The following is a 21,385-nucleotide window of genomic DNA, read 5'->3' as shown; positions in this document are numbered from 1 at the left end:
ATGGTCTAAGGGCAGTGTCTGGAGTAACAGGGAACATTGGGGAAAAGAAGCAAATATTCAGACATGTTCAGATCCTGCAGGTCTTACAGATCTTACATCTTTATATTGCCTTATGACAGATACAATTTCTACCTTCGAAGTTGGGCTTGCTGAAGAAAACCCATTGGCTTTACTATTGGTTTTACTTATCTCTGCTGACCTACAGCGAAATCTGGCTAATGGCTCCTGCTGCAACAAAAGGGCTTTGTATCGGCTTCTGTGTACACACGTTTACTGTGCACAAACACAGGAAGGACGGTCGTCGGCAGAGGAGGGTGCGGATGAAGGCAAAACACACCAGTGTGTTACACACTCTACAATAGTCACACATTAATAACGTTAGCAAGAGACGCTTTAGCTGCAGTGGGATGGGGAGTTGACGGGGGAGTTGCAGCCCCCAATCCATAGTACGGGCTGAACCACAGGGCCACGATGGGGCCCGCCAACTGAATAGTCACAAATAAAAGGCTATAAAATGAGTCTAAGTGATGGAGGAACCCATAGTCTGGAGCTGACTTCCTCAGGACTGGGATTCAGTATGGAGGCGGTTAAGCTTTAAATCACAGCTGCTGATGGCGAAATTGTGTCCTGGACTTCTGATCTTGTGCTACACAACACTTTACATCAGAAATGTGCCCTTATCATTACACGTGTCATTTGTTGATATTTCTTTTCAAATGCATGTTTGCCAGCAGCCTGGCCTTTCCCGCTACAACTCAAAAGTCAGGAAGGATCATTAGGGAAATTTGGCCCAACCTTCAGCCGGGAATATGCCTTCGCCCGGTGAGTACATGATGCACGGAACCCCATACCCCACACTTCCATTAGGATATATCCATCTTCCCTAGACATCTATGTGTTTCTCAGCCCCCCAGCCTTGCCCTTCAGTCCTACAACCCACTGCACCCACAGCCATAGTATTAACTGGAGAATAATAAATACCAATGCTTCAAGGACAGGACACTTTCTGAAATGTTTCCTTGCTCTATTAACCGCAGTTATAGTCTCTTTTAGTAAGAGGAGATATCAGAGGAGGTATCTTCAGGAGTACAAACACTGTTGAGGATTTAATTTCTCATGTTTAATTTCTGTTCCACTGCCCTCTGAACATGTATAAAGTCCTCAGCTCTGCAGCATGCACAACCTGCATATGCCCAGCGTCCCACAGCTCAGCCACCGCCACCGGGCTCACACCCCATCTCACCAGAAGCTCAGCCTCCTGCTTCCACAGCACCTTCTCCCCTTCCCTCCTGCTCCCAACCGCTGCGGCAAGAAAACCCACTCCAGGAGGAGAAACCCCTGTCTGGGTTGAGCCAGGGGAGCCTTATGCAAGGGCTGTTGAACCCACCTGCTGCTCTCCACCATATGGGTGAACCCAACCCGGACCTTCCTCCTGTCCCTCTCCAGCCCTGAGCAGGCGGGGGACACCGGGGCCAGGCAGCCGGGGCTGGGGCACAAGGCTTACACACGGGATGGTGGCTTGCCCAGGGGTACCTGCTGCCGGTGCACCGAGCCCAGCGAGGGCCCAGCCCCGTCCCGGAGGAGGAGCCGGCCGGGAAGGTGTGCTGGCAGCCCGGCCCAGCCCTGCCCAGTCCCGCCAGCAGCGGCTCCCGCCCTCGGCGCCGGGATGCTCTGAGCCTCTCGGAAGACGAAGGAGATGGAGCTGCTGGAGGCCAACGGCAGCTGCAGCAACGGTGGGTGCCCCCCGGTCCGGGCCGGCAGCGCGGGGGGAGCGGGACAAGCCCCGGGGCTCAGCGGGAGGGTCCCCGGGGAGAGGGGGCAGCCGCGCTGCACCCTGCAGCCTTGCCCCCACCCAGCTTTGGGACTGTTCTCTGTCACTGCTCTGTTTTTCTGGGTTTGGGGGTTCTTTTCCTTTTTTTTTTTTTGAGGTCTGTATAGGACTGGGAAAACTCCCTTTATCCGCAAGCCACACTCCGGCTGCTCTGCCAGCAGCGAGCACTGCACTGTCTCAGCCTTACAGCAGTTATGGAGAAACTAAGCTAGGTTTCGGGTTTTTTTCCTTTAAAGATTACCTAACGCAGCAGGTAACCACCCCACCCCACTGCCTTGTGCTTGTGCCCACTAGCACATTACGGAGACTTTCACCCAGGCAAGAAGGCAAGATGGCCCCCCCTGTTCCCCAGGAAATATTTCTACAATCAAGGATGTTTTTCCATTAGAAAAAAAACCTATTAGGGAACCTTTGGAAACTCATCTAGAAAGTCATTGGAATTTTTTCCATTAGAAAAATCTGGGATCCAGTTTGGATCCAAACCCGCAGCCACAAGTGCAGGGGACACGGGGTGCAGCTGCAGAAGATCCAAGCCAGTCTCTTGGTTCAGGAAAAAGGTGGGACCCGTGCCCAGGCTGCTGGCAGCGCTGCAGGCAGTTTAGCTGTTGCATACCCCTGCTTGCAGACACACAAATACTTGCTCCAGTAATTCCTACCGAAGTTTGGGCAGAACATTAAAGCCTCTTACCACAAAGGGACTTTTGTGACTGTTCCACCTGGCTGTTCTGTTCCCTACAGTGTCTTTACTACACTGCGAGCGAAGATTGCAATAGGAAGATGTGCTGGGTGTGGTAGGAGCGTGAGGGTAGGAAGAAACTCAGCAGTTTTCCCACCCACACACCCTGACACACCTCGGCTAGAGACTTGGGGGCCTAGTGCTTTTGGTGTTAACAGCAGAAAACTGTGCCTGCTTTCAGTCCTTCCACGCTGGCAGGACTTGGTGTGCTTTATGAGCACTCAGGATCTCTGCATATAGGTAGAATAAAACCATTAGATAGTAAAGGCAATGTATAGATGAAGCTTTGATCTGGGACGAGCCTGCTGTTGTCTTATGAGCAATCCCATGGCACTGCTCGGTACACAGAGCTGGGACAGATGCAGTTACAGAGTACTGGCGTCACTCGCATCAAACCCAAAGCTGTAAGCTGCAGATGAGCTGGCAGATGCGAGGATTAGTTGGCTGGAAAGCACCACAGCCTTTGGATCAACAAGGTTGAGTGTTGATAAGGCACAGTTCAAATTCATAACATTAACCTTTGATGGAGAAGGTCTGGCATAGATACTTGGAAATTCAAATTACATTATTATAGTGGTCCTTGGGGCCCTCCAGTTCAGTGTGCAGACTGGCAGACACATTCAGTGTCAACAAGCTGCTTTAACTGCACTCCATAAATCTGTCACTCAACGCTTTGCCATTTCCACATGCGAGTAAAGAGGTGTCCTGAGTGTTTGAGACCTGGTGGGTATGTGCTGTTGGGGTGACAGCACGGGTGGCTGTGCAGAGGGACATCTGAATGAGTCCAAAGAATGATAGAGGCACTGTTGATAGTTACATCAGTAATTTGCTGTTTTATCTCCACGATGGTGTCACAGGGTCTCTGGTCACCCTTTCGTGCTTTTCCCACCACGTCGTGTGCCAGGTGATCAGTGATGCTGACCCAGCTGACTCTGTCCAGGACAATGGGACTTTGGATATCTCCTGGGTAACTCGGCTGGAAAGCAACTATGGATTCTACATTGGCCTGGGCTTGGCTGTCTTCTCCAGCTTCCTCATCGGAAGCAGCGTCATCCTCAAGAAGAAGGGGCTGCTACGGCTGGTGGAGAAGGGAGGCACCAGGGCAGGTAAGGCTTTTGTGGGGGGCAGGAGGGAGGAGGTCCACCTGTTCCCAGAATCACACACATCATCCATACTTCAGCACTCGTATGGCAGGGGAATACCTCTGGATACACGTCAGCCTTCCATCAGCTATGTAAGACAGACCTTTTCTGGGTGTTTGAGTGTGAGACTCAGAGCAGTGCTGTGCTGGAGCCAAGGAGCTAGTTTACAGAGCCCTGCATTGGAAGGGCTCAGCTAAAAGCAGCTTTCCCCTGCCTTGCACCACAAATAGCAAGTCACATGCACTGCGTGATAAGATGTGCACCCACCAGAAGAACAATACACGCCCATCACAGTTCTTACATGGGAAGGCATAAGGCCAGGAGGAAGCAGAACGTTGAAAGCTCTTTGAAACGACCCCCTTTACACAAAGCTGCAAGTCATCCTCATGCCCCAGACTGGAGCAGAACAGCACAGCTCTATGACCCCGCTCTTACTCTTATTGATGCACTAGGCAGCTTTGCCACCAAGTCACCGAGACAAGGATGAGGCCCCAGGTGCTTTAATTGCATTAGCAAGAGCAATTTATTAATGCAGGACTGTACCCCTGTGATCTGTTTGAACTCTGGTTGTGGTTTTCAGAAAGGATACGTCTGAGGTATGTTGCACAACAAGGCGTAGATAACTTTCCTCTAGCACCAAGCTGTTAGGGCGAGGCATGTGTTTATGTGCACGTAGATATGGATGGGAAATGGTGGAGGAGCACTGCCTACAGCGGAATTGCACTGTGGAATTGGACACATCCCATCAGCATTACAAACATTGGCTCTAGCAGCAGGGTAAGTCCTACCTGGCAGCTGACCTACTTGCATAACTACAAAACAAAATAATGATAATTAAAATACTACTACTCCTTCCCAGTTCTGACCTAGGACCAATTCTTAAATCATTTTACAAAGGAAGTCAGTGTCACTGTCCCCATATGAGGACATGGGGGCATGGAGTGATGAAGTGACTGTCCAGAGTCAACCAGCAGGTGACCAGCAATGCTATCAACAGCACCTGAGCTGCAGGCCAACCTCAAGTGTCTCCATCCCCTGCCATTAGGCTGGCTGCACACAACTGCTGAACTCACATGGGTTTGCTTTTCACCTTATATTTGCGCAATGAATTATTAGTATTGTTTGACTTGTAGATGTCCCTCGTCCTTCCCTCCCTGAACTCCTCCCACAACTGAGCCAAGCGAGTAAAACAAGGGCAACCTCCTTGCTATTTTTCAGGATGTTTAACTAGGAATTGGAGATTAATGACAGAAAACTGCAGCTGACAAAAAGAACTCTTGAGAAAAAAAAAAAAACAAAAACAAAACAACCAACCAAACAAAATGCAACCCAGCAATTTCTAAGGAATACCAAAGCGTAACATTTGAACTTGAGCATTTGTGAACTGGAGGAACCAGAAGAGGCTAAATTCCAGCAAATTCCTGTCCGCCTCTCCATTCCCCCTTTCCCTATCTCACCCTTTAATCTCTCAGTCCTGGTGGTTCACCCCTGCTATCCGAGTACATCACTTTTCTCCCAGGCGGGTCAGACATCGCTGTAACTGACAGCTCCGGTCGGGTCAGACTTATCAGAAACACGGGCTCTCTCTGACCCAGTAAAACCAGGGTTCACAGTGTCAGCCCGCTCAAGCTTCTTACATCTAACAGCTTGTGGGTTAAGACCCGAGCTGGATTAGCGTCCGACACAGTATGGCCATTCTTGCTCATTTACACGCACATTTTCTTTCATTGAGTTGTTCCAATGCCAAGGATCATTTTTCATCAGAAACGCTCAGTCACATCATGACTGTTCCACATAAAGCTAACGTTAGGATTTCTGGCAGTTCGGCCTGAGTCCCTATGATACAACCACGATACAAAGCAGAGTTCAAAAGGTGCAGGTAACTTCTGGGACAGGACGCAGGCAGCCTTCACCACAACTGTACAGCAACACAAACTAAGGCACCACACGCCAAACAGCTTTTCCCCCTTCGTCTTTCATAGCCATAACCCGCCCTTGAACTGAGCTTGGAAAAACTCATTGCCTTACCTTAGTGCCCACGCGTGAGACTCCACAGCGAGGTGGTGCAATGTGAGGTGAAGCACAGGATGCCGGTGACAGTGTCCCAGGGAGCAGCCTTTGGGTGGGGGGGGCATCCAGCACAGAGCAGCCCCTGCCGTCCTTCATCCCTCTGCTCCAGGAGGGCCCCATGGTGAATAGGCAAGCGGAACATGCAAGATGAAACACGATCAGTCCACAGGACCTCAGGTGGAGTGTTTATTTTCGGATTTAGGGGCCAATGCACCCTGATGAACCAGTGAGGATGACCACAGCTCCCAGGGCTGAAGGGCAGCTCCAAGCTCCATGCTGCAGGGCAGGCTGCACCCCAGGCCCATAAGCTCCGTGGCTTTGGGGTACTGGGTACTATTCCCATTGGCACCCAGGATTAAACAACTGCTTTTTTTTGTATTTGCATTGTCCAGCCCCAAGTGCCAGCTTCTGCTAATCTCTTGTCTCAACATAATTCCATGTAGGATGGCATGTCTGCATAGTCTGTCCTTACAGGCTGTTTTCTTTGTCAAACTATTCCCCTTGCAATTTATCCCTCTCCAAAGGGATGTTTCTCATCTCTTACTCCCAAGAACATGGATGTTAACTCCTGCATACCTGTGTGCTTTGCTTCCTCAGGTGATGGAGGCCACGGCTACCTGAAGGACTGGCTCTGGTGGGCTGGCTTGTTAACCAGTAAGTAGAAGCTGTTTCCCTGGGTTTGCAGCTTTTCCAGGGTCTGTCCCTGTGAATCAGGTGTGGGACAAGCCCAGCATCTGGTGGCTTAAAGCCTTTTTTTCTGGCAAGCTCCCCCATCATCAGCAGAGGTACCTCAAGAAGAGAGGAGGCAGTGAGCCACACAGGATCTCCCTCACCACCCTCCTGCAGGGCTGGTAGGACTTGCCAGCTCGGTTTTACCCCATCAAAGGCATGAAAGGCCAGGCTTGCATACGAGGCACAACACAAACAGCCTCCCATGTGTGCCTGGGTGCTCCAGGAAGGTTTACTGCTGCAGCAGAAGGGAGATAGCAAGGAGGCGTTGGTGGCAGTCCTTTTCTCGAGCAAAACTTGCTTTGCCTTAGAGCAAGCCTCAAATCTTTCTTTTCACACCACAACACTACAGTATCTCCTCAAATGGGACTCACAGTGATACAAAGAGCAGCAGAGGTGTTTTCAGAGCAGTCTTTCCTAGCTCTCACATCAGTTCAAGGTGCCCCCACCTTGCTCTGCCCTTGCAGCTCCTGCTGCACAACCACCACGGCACAGCCCATAAGCAAGCACGCAATACTCACTGCTCAAAGGACAAGGACAGCCCAGCTAGAAGGCAACACTACAGCCCCAAGAAGGCACTTGGTAGGTGAGTAGCAACCTCCCAGCAGCCTCCACAGGAGCCCACCCCCTCGTTAATCACCCAGACACAGTGCAGCTGTATGTGGGGGTTTAATGAGTAAATATGGGCAGGTGTGACACAGCCAAGCCCCGGTACCCCAAGCCCTTCTCCAGGTGGGTGTGGGGCTCCAGGGATGCCTCCCTGCTTGCATTAATTTGTAATCCAGAGATTTTTCATCCGCTATCAGGCCCTGTTAAGCAGCAGCACGAAACGCCCATAGTAAACCCCACTCTCTCACTGACATCTTACTAGTTTGCGAGCCCACAAGAGAAAACACAAAAAGTATGCTGTAACTCACTGCTATTTATTTTTCTTGTGTTTGTTTAGTGGGTGGAGGGGAAGCTGCCAACTTTGCCGCCTATGCCTTTGCTCCTGCAACTATTGTCACGCCTCTGGGGGCTCTGAGCGTGCTCATAAGGTGATTTATGTGTCTATAGTTTGCAGTTTGCCTTTTTTTGTTGGCCTGTTTGTCTTGCAAGGTAGAAAGACTTGAAGTGATGCTAACATGATTTATTCTGCCTGAAAGGAAAAATGGCTCAGGGTTTTCTAAAAAACCTTCTTAACAGTTGTTATCCTTTGGGGGGATCATTTGGAAACCACTGAATTAAGTAGCGTGCCCTTCTAGAAACGCTGCATGTGGATAGCAGTCACATACACTTCAGGTTAAATTATTGCAAATATCAACATTACTTCCTTCCTTAATCCGTCTCTTTAGCCAATTCAAGGTTGTTTGGTTTGGTTTGGTTTTGTTGTGAACAGTACTAAAAATCTAAAAGGGTCAAAAATATCAAGCTTGTTTTTAAACTGTCTTTTGTTTGCCTTTTATTTTCTAGCTTTTAGGGTCCTCTGATGTGTTTTTATACTTTTGTCTGTTGCCAAAAGGGCTGAAACCCTATTTTTTTTCTTTTTTTATTTTTAAAAAGGAGATTCATATCAAAATACATGACTCCGGGTACTGAAGGTTTTACAGAAGGACAGGTGCTGTGAGATGCATAAGCAAGCTGAGAGTTAGGACTGCTCTGGTGTCTTTCCCCAAAGTTTTATGGACAACAACTAGATATTTTTGCAGATATATCTAGAGCCCCAATACCTTCAGAGTTTCTCTGGGGCTTAATAGTTCTGGTGATTTAGTTAAAATTAACGTAACTCTCTTACTGTTAGGTTGGGGTTTTTTTCTCTGTCACACTGTCATTTCCTTGGGCACTAAAGGCTTCTTAATGCCCAACAGCTCATGAGTGAATCTGTAGACCCTGAAAATATTTCTGAGGATGTGATAATACATTTAGCAATTTTTAACCTTGCTGATACATGAGCTGTGATCTGTAGATCACACCTGCCTCTCTGCAGGTTCAGCTGTGTGATGCAATGTGATTGTGTGTTAACACGCTGGAATCCAACAAATTTGCTCCAAATTTGTGTCTTCATATCACATGAAGGCATTCTTTACCTTATTTTAGCTACTGTTCCTTCTTTAAAGGACTTTAAAGCACCGGCTGATGTTTTTCTGTCCTGTGCAGTGCCATCCTGTCTTCGTATTTGCTTGGAGAACGGCTCAACCTGCTGGGAAAGCTGGGCTGCATGCTCAGCCTCGTGGGCAGCACCGTGATGGTGATACATGCCCCAGAGGATGAGGAGGTCACCACTCTGGATGAAATGTCTTCTAAGCTGAAAGAGCCAGGTACGCAGGAGGTCGTGTTTTCTCTCTCAGGGCTGGGCAGTGCGTACTGCTCCCGTTGCCCGCCACTCAGTTTTGAGTTACTTCTCTCTCTCTTCCAGGTTTCCTCGCTTATGCTGCGATCCTCTTGGTTGTCTGCTTCCTCCTGATCTTCTACCTCGCACCCCGCTATGGCCAGAGCAACATCCTCATCTACCTCACCATCTGCTCTGTTATTGGTGCCTTCTCCGTGTCCTCAGTGAAGGGCCTGGGTATTGCAATCAAGGGCTTCTTTGCTGACCAGCCTGTGCTGCAGCACCCATTGACGTGGATCCTAGTCATCACGCTGGTGGCATCCATCACTACACAAATTAACTACCTCAATAAGTCTTTAGACATTTTCAACACCTCTTTGGTGTTCCCCATTTACTATGTGCTGTTCACCACCATTGTCATCACAACTTCCATCATCCTCTTTAAGGAGTGGGTCACCATGACCGTAGTGGACATCATTGGGACAGTTTGTGGCTTCCTCACCATCATTTTGGGAGTGTTTTTGCTCCATGCCTTCAAAGACATGGACGTCAGCTTAGGGAACCTACCACAAGTCCTCCAGAATGAACAGCAGGCGCCAGTCACCCAAGATGACAAGAACATCCTGATAGAGGTGGACAACTCCAGCATTGCTCCAGAGGATAAACCCAAAGTATTCATGATCTACACCTAACATGTTATATGCGAGGGTCTGGAGGTTGGGTTGATGTCAGTATTCCAGATGCTATTGAGAAATTTAAAGAAGGAAAAGCAGAAAATAAATCCAGAATTATCTTATCTAAAGCTCGATAGAGTCAAGCCAAATCTTTCTTTGGGCTTTTGGATTGGATCTTTGTAATGGTGTGGCAGGAAGGGGTATGTTTAATCCTCACCGGGCTTTAATACATGTAGCCACTGAAAATGAAAATCCTCTTGAAAGATGATACTCCTGGGACAAAGCTCCTCTCTGAGGCCCCTTCCCATCTCTTCTTCTTGGCAGGACTAATGTTTATTCTTGCACTCCTTCCCCCGGGTGGCCATTGATGTGTTTATTTTCAGGCCCTGATTGAGTCATTGATTAGTGATTTGTGTCTTTTTTTTTTTCCTTTCTAGACGCTTGCATGAACTCTAAAATACACACCAATATCTCAAACGGAGGTGAGAGACAAGGACTGAATGGTACACGCCGGCTATTCAGACTCTGCTCGTCCATGTTTAATTATTTGCTCTGCAAGAATATTGATGAATATGGGCAAACAGTGGCAAATTTTGGAATAGTCACTCAGGGTCAGTGGCAGGACCCAAGCCATGAAGTGTTTTTACAGGACCATGGCAGAGAAATCTTTTTCACCTTTTGTTTTTTGTGAGGTGCAGGAGTTTCCCTGCAGCACAGTGTTAATTAATTTTATGTGGGTTTTTGTTTGTTTGGGTTTTTTTTTTCCTTAGCAGCTATGGTGCCCAGGCCATGTTGATGTGGTTGGTGAAGGCAGTCAGAGGGCAGCTCCTGCTCAGGCTGGGAAGTTCTGGCAGGGTAAGCTCTGTGTCAGAAGAAACACCACCACCATCTTCAAGACTTCGTGGTCTGTGAAAATCTTTTCAGCCTGAAAGAACAAGTGGTTTTAAATTTTAAGGGCTTTTTTTTTCTTAGCAAGTGTCCTTGGAGAGCCTCCCAACTCTTGGAGCCCCATGACCTGTCCTGCTATCATTTAAGCCCCAAAGCTTTGTTGTTGTTGTTTAGAGGGAGTTATGAGCTGCGTGATAAAAGCCAAACAGGTGTAAGTAGGTGGTGCTCTGCAGAGCTGTCGGGATGCCATTTATCCCAGAGCAGTCCCGTTCAACCCCTCTGCATCTCTCTCAATATAGTATGGATGTTACCTGGACTCTTGCTCACAGCTCATCTTCAAAACCCACTTGGATTTGTATCGGTGGTGAGGATGAAGGGGTGGCAGAAATAACATTTTGAGCCTGAAGGTGAAAAAGGAAGGTGTCACCGCAGTTAAAAGTTTCTCCCGCGTTGCTGCTTGGTCTTACAGCACGGGAAACTGGAGCCCATTTGCTCACAGCAAATCCCAAAGGCAGCTTTGCCAAGCTGTCTCGGTCCGGAGGCAGCTCTGGCTGGGTTAGCCCTGGACCACAGCATGCACTGATGCTGTCTGAGATGCCAACCTGATTATACCCGGGTCTGGGTGTTGCTGAGCAAATGCAGCTTGGGGCTGGGGCGGGGGGAAGGAATATTCGATCTCTTATTTTAATAACATTTCAGTACTTTTTTTTTTTTTTTTGGAATGTGGAAACGGAACTAAAGGGGAAATAAAGGCTTTTTCTAGGAAAAAACACCTTTGCAGGTGGATCTGAAAGTTTTTAATGATTTCTCTGGTCTGATTGGTGTAGCCGTAAAGGATAAACAGGCTGAAGGACACCTCAGTACAGCAGAAAGAGCATCTGGGGCAGCGAGCAAAACAGCAGCGCCCTCCTTTGGTAGCAGAAAATAATCTAAGTAATACAGTTTAGCTTTGTTTTTGGCATCCTAATTGGTATAAAGCTTTATGCATTTTATTTTAGAAATTGCTGGTAAACAGGACTCATCCTTCTCACTGCCTAGAACTGCATTTTATAAAAGCTATTACTCCAGCTATCCTGCCGTCGCTGGACAAATGCCACATATAAAATGAAGATTTGAACCAAAATAGTACACAGTGACAGAATATTTGTTAATGACAATTGACAAATTTATTAAAACTAGGCAAAAGGCACAATGAATTGCATTCTTCAAGTATTTGCATAGATGCACAGAGAGCATTATTGTAAACCATTAACATGTGGACACAGGAGAAAGTGAGATGTATTTTGGTATTTGTTCTCCCAAGTAACGTATTTCAAAAAAATCACGTTTTACCATCTTTTACTCCTCCTGCAGTTCCCCTATTCTTATTCACTCAACTTGCACACATACCAAAAAAATGTAAAACTTACTTAAAACTACCTCTTGGAGACTTTATGATATTCCAGCAATAAAGTTTTCCATTCAGGTCTGGGCACATCAGGTTGTTCTCTGAGCACTGTGGGCCCAGGGGAAATTTTTAAAAGCTCAATCCCACATTTACATGAAATGCAGTGAAAACGTTCTTGGTGATTTTGGTGGCCATTTGATAAAGATGAGGGGTTGTAACAGAGGTAATGCTACTGTCTTCAGCGAGGGCTCGGATACAAGATCGGGTTCTTGTGGTTGAATCTGTACTACCACAGTTGTTCGTGCAGTATGTGCCCAGCTTACTGCCCCACTGTTTTTAGATGTAATATAATCCAACTGTAGAAAAAGACATATAAAGATCAGAAAGCTGATGTCTTTCACTTGTCGTCCCTCATTTCAGAGAGAAGTATTTTAGGTTGGTCTGTTTTCCAGGCATATAGAAGGTAAGAAAAGGTCCAAAATTATCAAGGTAAGGAATAATCAACCAGAAAGTAAAGACACAGCCTGTGTACTGTTTTCTTGTGGAGAAAGAGGTAGTAAAGTTGCGAAAACTAGTGTGGTTTAAGTCATCCTACAGACATGCTGCTACATATAACTCCAAATTTAATGAGTGCTTAGGGTTTATCTGGTGTTTTTCCGATCAGTAGAGCTTAGGGAAAGAGAACCATCAGCCAAGACTTCCAATAATACAGTTTCTCACATGTGCAGCAGCGATCACACTGTTTGAGGATTTGTCCGTAATAAATCAGACACAACAGAACTGTTGTAACCATAGCTTCAGAATTCCCTGTGTTCTCCTAGGAAATAATTTCAAGAAAAAAAAAAAAAAAAAAAAAAAAGGAAAAAAGTTTGGCATAACAAAAGGTCTTAATTTAAAATCCTGAGAAAAAAACATACAAAAGCCCAAACTTCTAGGAGAAAAAAAAACAAAATTCATAAGGGAGGGTCCCCTCAGGGTCAGAACCATCAGCTGCTTAAAGTGCACACAGACAGCTCTCTCCCTCCCCATCCTGGAGAAAAAAAACCCGGAGTAAATGAGCTGCCCTACAAAAGCACCATGTGTTGCATTAATATTTCTGCTGTTTTACCACCTGGACAATTTTAAGGTAGGTTTCTCAGCTGTACGGGGAGCAGACAGCCGCGTTGAATTACTGCTCAGCACAGACCGAAGCCTGAGGAGACGTGCAAAATTATTATTTATCCACGGTACCGTATGCTGGAGAGGAGGTTTCAGCACTGCCTTTTGCTGAGCTTCCCTCTGGCCATTTACTCTGTATATTGGCCAGACAGTTTCCCTGTCGTACCTTGATTGTGTCCCAATGACACGGATGAGAGTGCACGGGCCACGCTGGGGATGCTGTCAGGTCTTACAGCACTGACGCAAGACAAGTGAGTGCTGGAGGACAGACAGGTTGCAACGCTCTTGCTGAAGATGGTTATATGGGAAAAATAATCCACTGTGTTAAAGCTAAATCAAAATCCATAGTGACCCACAAATTATTTTAACCAGGAATATTTCCATGGTTTGCTCCCTGTTGTGGCCTGGCTTTCCACCCACTGTAAACTGAGAATATGCTGAAGAAAGTTATCAATGGCTGCCTTCTGCTCTCCCAAGAGGCAGCAGTTGCTGTGTAGCACCAACGTATGCTCCTGCAGCTGTGTGGATGGGCTGAGGAAACCAACGGGGCTGGGTCTTACATGAAAACCCATCAGGGTCAGCACCTGCACTCACAGCTTGATCTCCCTGGTAACACTTAAATAACCGATTAAAAACACGTGAAGCCCCCATCACCCCATCCCTGCATTGGATATTGCACAATAATATTTAAATACCGTATAAACAAGTCATTCCTATATGGAAAAGGCTATCAGCAGAGAGGGTCGAGTTCAGCTTGGCATGTACCGGCACAGTTCCTGGGGGCACTTGGGCCAAGCCTGACTGCAGCTTGTTGAGTTGCACAGGAAACGGGTGAGGTTAGAGGAGAGGAATCAAGACACTGTCTGTGGCTGCAAACGTTTTTTTGGGGTGATGAAGGCCATCCAGTCTTCACCCTGTGAAGGTCAGAGCCAGCTGGGAACAGTTGGTTCATGAGTGCCCACAGGAGCCCGGCTGCACCACTTTCAAGACGCTTGCTGCTCCAGCTGTCCCAACACCAGTATTCTGGGTGAGATGGAAAATGGGGAAAAGAGAAAGGGGTGAGCACTGATGAAAGAGCAGATGCTGCCTTCTCCTTCTCCCAGAGCTGATGTTACAGTGGGCCAGGGGAAGCCTGTCTCCATTCTCACCGTAATGCGTCACATCGGAAACTCTCCTCCTCTCTACCAGTGACAAAATGAAGTTCATGCATTTTTTTTTTTTTCCATTTTTTACAGCTGGCCTCAAGTATGTGGTTGGCTGGAGGCAGCACCTGTGGTGTGTGGAGTTGTGGAGTTGGAGGTGTTTTGTGTTAAGGGTTCCAGCTTGCAGGGAACTGAGCTCAGCAACTCAAAGTCCCTTATTAATGGTCCTCATTAAGGACACTTTTGGGAAACACTCCCTGCAGAGAAAGCATCTCCTTAGCCATGGCTAGAGAGGCTGGATGGGTTTCTGTTCCTTACTGGTGTCCTCAAATCTTGCATGGACTTTCCTGTTTTGCCACTCTTCACTAACCATTCTGGGTCCCACACACCCTCACTGCTCACCCCATTCACGCAAATGTTTTACCCAAAGAAGTGCTCAGAGATGTGGAGGACCCAGTTAACTGTTTTGCTTAACCTAGTAAATGCTTAATAAGGAACAGGTGAAAACAGAACCCCCTGCAATAAAGGCAACCAACCCTTTTTCCACCTGTTGGGGCTGCGTGTGAAGGTGTTTTGCTGTATGATAGCAAGGTTACTCCCTTCAGAGTAGTTTTATTCCCTGGTGGTGAGGGGATGTTGCTGTGCTTCCCATCACCGCGCTCAGTGCCTACCTGTGCCGCAGGCTGGAGTCGTCCTGGGGTTCTGGAGTGCGCAGGAGGCAGCGAGATGGCGGGGCTGTTCCCCGGCCGGGCTCTGGGTCTGTTTGGGACAGGATTAGCTGGCAAAGCTCTTTGGGGTGGCCGGGGCCTAGAAATATCCTACGCAAGAAAGAAACAGTTTTGAATTCTCAGCCTGGAGAGATGCCTGGCCTGAAAACAGAGATAATATTTTTAATTTTCTGTAAGTCTGAGACAGCAGATTTGGTATGCAGCTGCACACCTCGGCATCTCTGGTTTGGAGTTAGCCCCAGGGATATTACAATCCAAGGGCTGCACGATGAAAAGCAGGAGAAACCTTACAGACCGGGCAGGAGTCCCCATCACAACTCAGCCTGTAGCATCCCCAGCCTGAGACAAAGGACTGAAGGGACACAGGTAAAAACCAAAGACCTCTTCCTTTCTGAAGCAAGGAGGGAGCATGGGTGGCTGCTGCTATTACTTATAGTGTTATGCAAGCGGTTAGTGTTTTTCAACATGTGGAGCTTCTCACCTATCAGCTTTCAGGAAGACCGGCTTTAGGCTGCTGGGCAACTGGCTTCCAACCGAGGACAACCAAACAGGGTAACAGGGTTACCACCCTCTGCCTCCTAAATGGAGGTGCAGGCTGAAAGCTCGTCATATTCTGGCTACTAAAAGATCCAGAAGTTTTGAGCCTTGAATTTTGCAAGTAATAGGGAGGCTATATTCTAGAGCCTTTTAATTAGCCCCATTATTGATGCACTTGAGGTTGGAAGCAAGTTTCACGTGCATACACTCATTGCATGATTGCCCATACAATGCCTGTAAACCCTACCTACATGTATATACATGTGTCCATAGACACACAGCCCTGCACCCACCTACAATCGATTATTATTTTGTTTGTGCACACAGCTGTCCCTAATAGGATACTCACCAGAGCATTATATTTTCCATTTGCCTAATGAATTCCAGTGTAAAGCACGGCCCTGGGGAAGAGTTACCCGCACAAGAACGAACTGCCTGTTGCAGCTTAGTCTCTGGGCTCAGTCGCTGGCTTACAGGTGTGGATTTGATAAACACAGCTGCACTCACAACTTGGAGGGCACCCAAAAACCCTGCAGTCTCCTTAGACTATGCATAAGTGCAATGCTCAACGGCTGCATCAGCCGATGTTTGGGGATTTATTGCTGTCCCTGTGACTGCAGAAGGACAAGGCAGACTAAATCCCACCGACCACCGGGTGCAAAGAGCTCCCATAGGAACAGCAAGAGAGCAAGTCTGGCAGATACTGCAAATGCCTAGGAAGGACACTGACTCCAGCAAACAATGAAATTAATTATTTCCCCTGTATCTTCTGCATCTTGTGGCTCTCCTCCAACCCAGAAATGGCAAGGTTTCTTTTGGAAATCCTAGGAAAAGTGTCCCATCTAATAGGTCTGACTGAGATAAAGAGACTGGACGCGCTGGGGAGGGAACACGATGGAGATTGTGGGGAACTTGTCAACAACCAGCTGGGAAGGATACCTATTCCTTACTGACTACAGTCAGCTTCCTGCTTTTGTTTCAGTTTTCTTTCCTGCTGAAGTGCCGGCTGTTCACAGGAACAATGGAGCTAGAAACAAATCTCATTCACTAAAATATTTTGGGTTTGTTTTCCTCTATATCCTTCAGAGACAGAGTGCCTGGGAGCCAGCCTCCTGCTATCCCCAGTGACTGAGCCCTTTGCTTCTTTGCTGGCCCTAACCTAATAAAGCTAGTGGGGAAATATTTTGGTAAAATGAGTTTAAGTCAGTCTGAATGATTTGCCATCTTTTCCATAAGAATGTGGGGTCTGTATTAAGCTTAGAGCAAAATTGTCAGAAGGAGAAGTAAATAAATAGCCTTTCCTTATAACCCTCAAAAATAATCTCATGGCTAGGATGCTCACATAAGATGGGGTCTGGGTTAAGACTAATGTTTCCTATGCAACATGCTAAAGGTCCCATTTCTGCTCCACATCAAAATTTGTCTGAGGGTCCCAAGGCTTTAGTCCAGGAATGGCCAAATGCAAGATATCTGGGGGGTCATCCCAAGGAATGGAGATCCTGTACTCAGTACTGAACCTCAGACTTATCACTGACTGATAGCATCACAAGGGCTTGTCTCCAGGAGATAAAATACATGCAAATGTTAGGAACTACGCTGGGCTTGCTTAGGGAAAAATCTGTGCAGTCCTTTCATTCCTGGAAAATTATCTATTTGATTTGCAGCTAAAAACATCATAGAATCATAGAATCACAGAATAGTGAAAGCTGGAAGGGACCTTAAAGATCATCGAGTTCTAACCCCCCCTGCCATGGACAGGGACACCTCCCACTAGACCAGGCTGCTCAAAGCCCCATCCAGCCTGGCCTTGAACACCTCCAGGGATGAGGCATCCACAGCTCCTCTGGGCAACCTGGGCCAGTGTCTCACCACCCTCAGAGTAAAGAATTGCTTCCTAATATCCAATCTAAATCTCCCCTTTTTCAGTTTAAAACTGTTACCCCTCATCCTATCGTTACCTATCTTTATCGCTGATAAAGAGTCCCACCCCATCTCTCCTGTAGCCCCTTTAGGTACTGAAAGGGACTATAAGTTCTCCCCAGAGCCCTCTCTTCTCCAGCTAAGATGATTTTGGTAAAGCAAATGCTGCCTTGTGATCCAGGCTACCTGACTCCAGGTCCAGGTCAGAGGTATCAGGGGACCTGAATGAAGAATTAACTGTGTGTGCCAGTTTCCAGCACAGTCATAGTCAGCTACACTACAAAAGAAGGAGGACTATCAGTAATTGTCCTGTGGTGAGATGGAGCAAGAACCTGTAAGCACGGTAACTCCTATGTCCCCGCAGGTTAAAGAGGCTTCGCTGGCCTCATGCAGAACAAATTTCCCATCAAACCATACCTGCAGGACAGCGGCGCGACTCCGTACCTGAGAGATGGGGGGTTTGGGAGCAGGAGGTGCTGGCCGGCTTGGGGGTGTCCGACGGGTACCGTCCTTTGCAGGTGCCGGCTGCACAGGCTTGGGGGGCTGCCCCACGCCGCAGCTGTGGCCAGGGGAGAAGGTGGGGGGCTGCTGGGCGTTTCTTTGGAGACTTGGAGCTTGCTGGGGAGGAGGTTTTGATGGGATTTCAGGGAAGCCAATCACCTGTGCAGAAGACCCACAAATCCCAGGAGTTAGGTATTTCCACTTCAAACCACCTTTTAACACTCCGCTAGACTTTTGAGGATCTACGTGAGGTCTACGAGCCACACAGCAGAAAATATTGCCTGCAACACCAGTATGTGTTGTATATGTCAAGTAGGTGTTGATTAGATAGACTGGGACAATTTGGGATCATGAGGCAGAAACGGGAACAGAGTAACTCAGGCATTAGCGTTGTAAGTGACGCAAATAAACCCAGGGTTTGCAATTTCTACAGTTTTGAGAGGGGGATGTGACAGAAGAGGATCTATCAGGAGACACAAGCGGCCACATAGGCCTGGTTAAATCCCAGCTCATGCCTTTAAGGAAATGGCCAGAAATAGATACTGCATTCAGCTCCCTCTGATTTCAGCCATGGGTCATGTCTGTCTCTTTTTCCCATCCTTTGATAAAACCACTCCCTAATTGCAATGGGAGAGAGAACCAGATTTCAAATCTCAGTGGCTGCATCTCTCCCCAGGGAGGCGGAAGGTGACCTTGCCCTTACCTTCCTCTGCTCCTGGGGGGTTTTCAACTTGAAGGCAGGGTTTGCATGCCCATTTCCAGAGGTGTCACTGACAATGAGAGAAAGAAAAGAGTGTTATTTCCTTGATACATCTTTCTCCTTTTTCTTTGCTGCATTTTCCATTATATTTTAACTGAAGTTAAAAAAAAATTAGAAGCAAATACTGACTATACCAACAAACCCATTTAGTTATATTCCTCGCAGCCTTTACAACTTCTCTTCTGTTCTTACACTGAAAGGGGGTGGATGAAAGCAGACAAGGCACAGCACTGACAATTTACCTGAACTGTGGGGTCTTCTTTAGAGAAAAGATGGCAAATTTATTCCAGCATTTCAGATAATAGAATAAAAACATGATTCCAATCAGAAGGAGAATGGGAGCCAGGACTGCAAGAGCTATCACGACTGCTGAAGGGCCTGAGGGCAAGAAAGTAAGAGTTAGTTAAATTGAAAATTCTCTGTTCCCAAACTAACTCAAGTCCTTCTGAAGTGCCACCATAGTACAGTTGGTCCCACTCACCTTCAGGCATGGGGGGGCCACTGTCCAAGCTTCCTCCCCTCCCCTGCTTGTTGCAAAACGGGGGGGCCCACCCCTGGTTGCAGTGGCAGTTCTTGTTGTTATTGCAGACCTGCAGCAGGAAGACTCAGAGACTTTAGTGCCAGCTCTTAAAGAACATGCAAGCTAAAAAATAATCAAGCCCTTGCTGGATAAAACACTACAGCAGAAACTCTTATTAGCATAATCAGGGAGCTGCTCAGGGAGGCACACGCTGCTGAACACTGCTGTATTTATCACTCCTCTCCATTGCCTAACTGGAACATGGGGATGGGGAGATGCTGATGTTTTGTGCTTCTGGCAAAAGATACGAAGATACATCTACAAAAGACACAAAAAATTCTCACCAGCCTTTTCCTTCCATCCTCTGGGGGCACAGCAGAGCACAGTTTGGGATAAACTGTTCTAAATGTGACTTTTTACTGTGTTTCTCCCTCAGTAAGTCTGGGGTTTTTTTATTCAATCTAAACTGGGCTCAGAAGACTTTTTTGCAAGATTGTCCCTTCTTGTTTTTCATTCATTGCAATTCATATCCCTGCTGTAGTTCTCCTCAAATCCTATGTCAAAGGGACACTCATGGACCAGAAACTGCATCAAACATGAATGTGCCAATTAATAATCAAGAAGCAGAAGTCTGGAGTGAACCTAAGCGTGGTATCAGAACTGAGGTGAATAACAATCCACAGATGGATGGCAGCCCATCCTGCTTCAGTCTGAAATGGAGATGAAAAGGAAGACACCTACTCCATGCCCATGGCACTTCTTGCTACAGCTTTCAGAATCAAAGATGATGGACGTGTTCTGGCAGCGTCCCTCAAAGCAAACCTGCAGAGAAAGGGTCCCAAAACTCAGTGTTAGCTGTTTGGGTTACGTACCATAACATTGTCTTGTGTTATTTTGTGACTTGCAGGGTCCCAGACACCTTGGCAATACAAGTAGTACCCTGGGCAGGACAACAGGCCAGAAGTTAACCTGGTTCCCCAGCAAACATTTAATGACTACCCTGAATCCCAGCTAACACACACCAGAGAGGGAAGTGGGAGCTCAGAAGTTGATAGCTTGGCTATGCCCATGCGGCAAGTCTCTGACAGAGCTCTCAGGTATCTTGATTTCTAATTGGGTGTCTCACCTCTAAGCAAGACACCCTCAACCAACTAGTGAATCCCAAATTTAGCACTGGCCCTGGACTTCATCTCGCAAAGACTTAAGGTATGACTTTTGGTGTGTATTCTTCCATTGCTTCTCAGAAGCCTCTAGGAAATTATTTTTCAACAAACATAGAAATCCTCTAGAAAGGCATTAGACATAAGAAATGAACGGCTTGATAACCACAAAGCACTTTCCAGATGGAAAAGTGATACCCTGAACCTCCCCCAGGCCGTTACAGACAGGACTGTACCTACATGATGGCTCCCACATTTGGTTCCCGTCAACACCAAGCCAGGATCCAGCAGGTCATTTTCTTCACTGTCAGATCCGTACACATGGGTCCCTCGGCACCTCAGCTCCGTCCTCTGCATGCGGATAGTTGTGTCTATGGCCACTGCATTGGACTGCAGGGGTTTGGAAGCAGAGCTCTGGCACTGGATCTTCCCACATTTAGCATCTCTGATTTCAAAGGAAAGGCTAAAGTGATTATTTCTGGCTTGCTGAATATTTTGCTGGCATCAGCTCTACGTGTAAATTAAAGCAGCAATGTTGAGTCATTGTTTGATGGCAAAAGAGCAAGCATCTCCCAAGCAACAGTGTCTGATGGGTACTGATGGTACCATTTCACTGTCCCCATGGGCAGGCCAGCCTCAACAAAGTCACAGAAAAGACTAAGTTTTTGTCTCAGTTAAAAAGCTACATATTAGCTTATGGGTTTGAAAATCTCCTCTTCTGTTGCTTTTATGAAAATAACAACTAGATGTTTTAAAATGCACAAGGAAGGGAAAATGGTAAACCTAAAGCTTCAGTCGTAACGGCTCCAAGTCAAACAAGGATGCAGCTGGTTTCCCAGAAGGCAGAGGGAAACCAAAGCATGGATCGGTTTTATCTACTGGCCCAAAATTTTGTAATATAGAGAAATTCAGTGAAAATTCAGTGAAATTCAGTGAAATGTATTCTCCAATGAGCAACTCTTGGCTGCCACTTTGCTTCCTACCTCATTTCACACTTCCTGTAGTTGCCGTAGATGTCCTTCCCACAGTTCCCGTAGATGTCTCCAGCGGCATTAACCTTCTCGAAGCAGGCGTCTGGTGCTGGCCTTGCTCCTGCATGGAAGAGACTCATGTGGCTGATTCCTGTGGAGCCCAGAGCCCATCTCACCCCACAACAACCACTCAGTTGTTCTTCTTCTGGGATGGTTTGAGTAT

General features: G+C 47.2%; 2 protein-coding genes across 2 annotated transcripts in view; one reads left to right on the top strand and one right to left on the bottom strand.

Annotated features, from left to right (window-relative positions):
* Positions 1 to 1,696: 1,696 nt before the first annotated feature.
* Positions 1,697 to 9,508, top strand: NIPAL4 (NIPA like domain containing 4). The gene is made up of 6 exons (XM_074156023.1): positions 1,697 to 1,733; positions 3,425 to 3,673; positions 6,377 to 6,433; positions 7,455 to 7,545; positions 8,645 to 8,805; positions 8,904 to 9,508. The coding sequence occupies exons 1-6, from the start codon at positions 1,697 to 1,699 to the stop codon at positions 9,506 to 9,508; spliced, it is 1,200 nt and encodes a 399-aa protein (XP_074012124.1).
* Positions 9,509 to 11,527: 2,019 nt separating this feature from the next.
* ADAM19 (ADAM metallopeptidase domain 19) overlaps positions 11,528 to 21,385 on the bottom strand; it is a 34,479-nt gene continuing 24,621 nt past the window's right edge. The window contains exons 15-23 of the mRNA XM_074155499.1: positions 21,175 to 21,283; positions 20,432 to 20,636; positions 19,773 to 19,853; positions 18,993 to 19,101; positions 18,754 to 18,889; positions 18,455 to 18,521; positions 17,695 to 17,910; positions 14,737 to 14,883; positions 11,528 to 13,946 (exon numbers count right to left, since the gene is read on the bottom strand). Coding sequence (XP_074011600.1) covers positions 13,872 to 13,946; positions 14,737 to 14,883; positions 17,695 to 17,910; positions 18,455 to 18,521; positions 18,754 to 18,889; positions 18,993 to 19,101; positions 19,773 to 19,853; positions 20,432 to 20,636; positions 21,175 to 21,283 — 1,145 coding nt within the window. The 3' untranslated portion in view covers positions 11,528 to 13,871. The remainder of the gene's footprint in view (positions 13,947 to 14,736; positions 14,884 to 17,694; positions 17,911 to 18,454; positions 18,522 to 18,753; positions 18,890 to 18,992; positions 19,102 to 19,772; positions 19,854 to 20,431; positions 20,637 to 21,174; positions 21,284 to 21,385) is intronic.

This window comes from Numenius arquata, chromosome 11, assembly GCF_964106895.1.
Source record: "Numenius arquata chromosome 11, bNumArq3.hap1.1, whole genome shotgun sequence".
NCBI lineage: Eukaryota > Metazoa > Chordata > Aves > Charadriiformes > Scolopacidae > Numenius > Numenius arquata.
The sequence above is the reverse complement of the archived record's forward strand: the minus strand, read 5'-3'. Positions and strand labels throughout refer to the sequence as shown.

Coding starts and splice junctions, on each gene's coding strand:
- NIPAL4 (XM_074156023.1), top strand. CDS start 1,697: ATGGAGCTGCTGGAGGCCAACGGCAGCTGCAGCAACG. Junction 1,734..3,424: donor CAACGGCAGCTGCAGCAACG/GTGGGTGCCCCC, acceptor ATGGTGTCACAG/GGTCTCTGGTCACCCTTTCG. Junction 6,434..7,454: donor GTGGGCTGGCTTGTTAACCA/GTAAGTAGAAGC, acceptor GTGTTTGTTTAG/TGGGTGGAGGGGAAGCTGCC.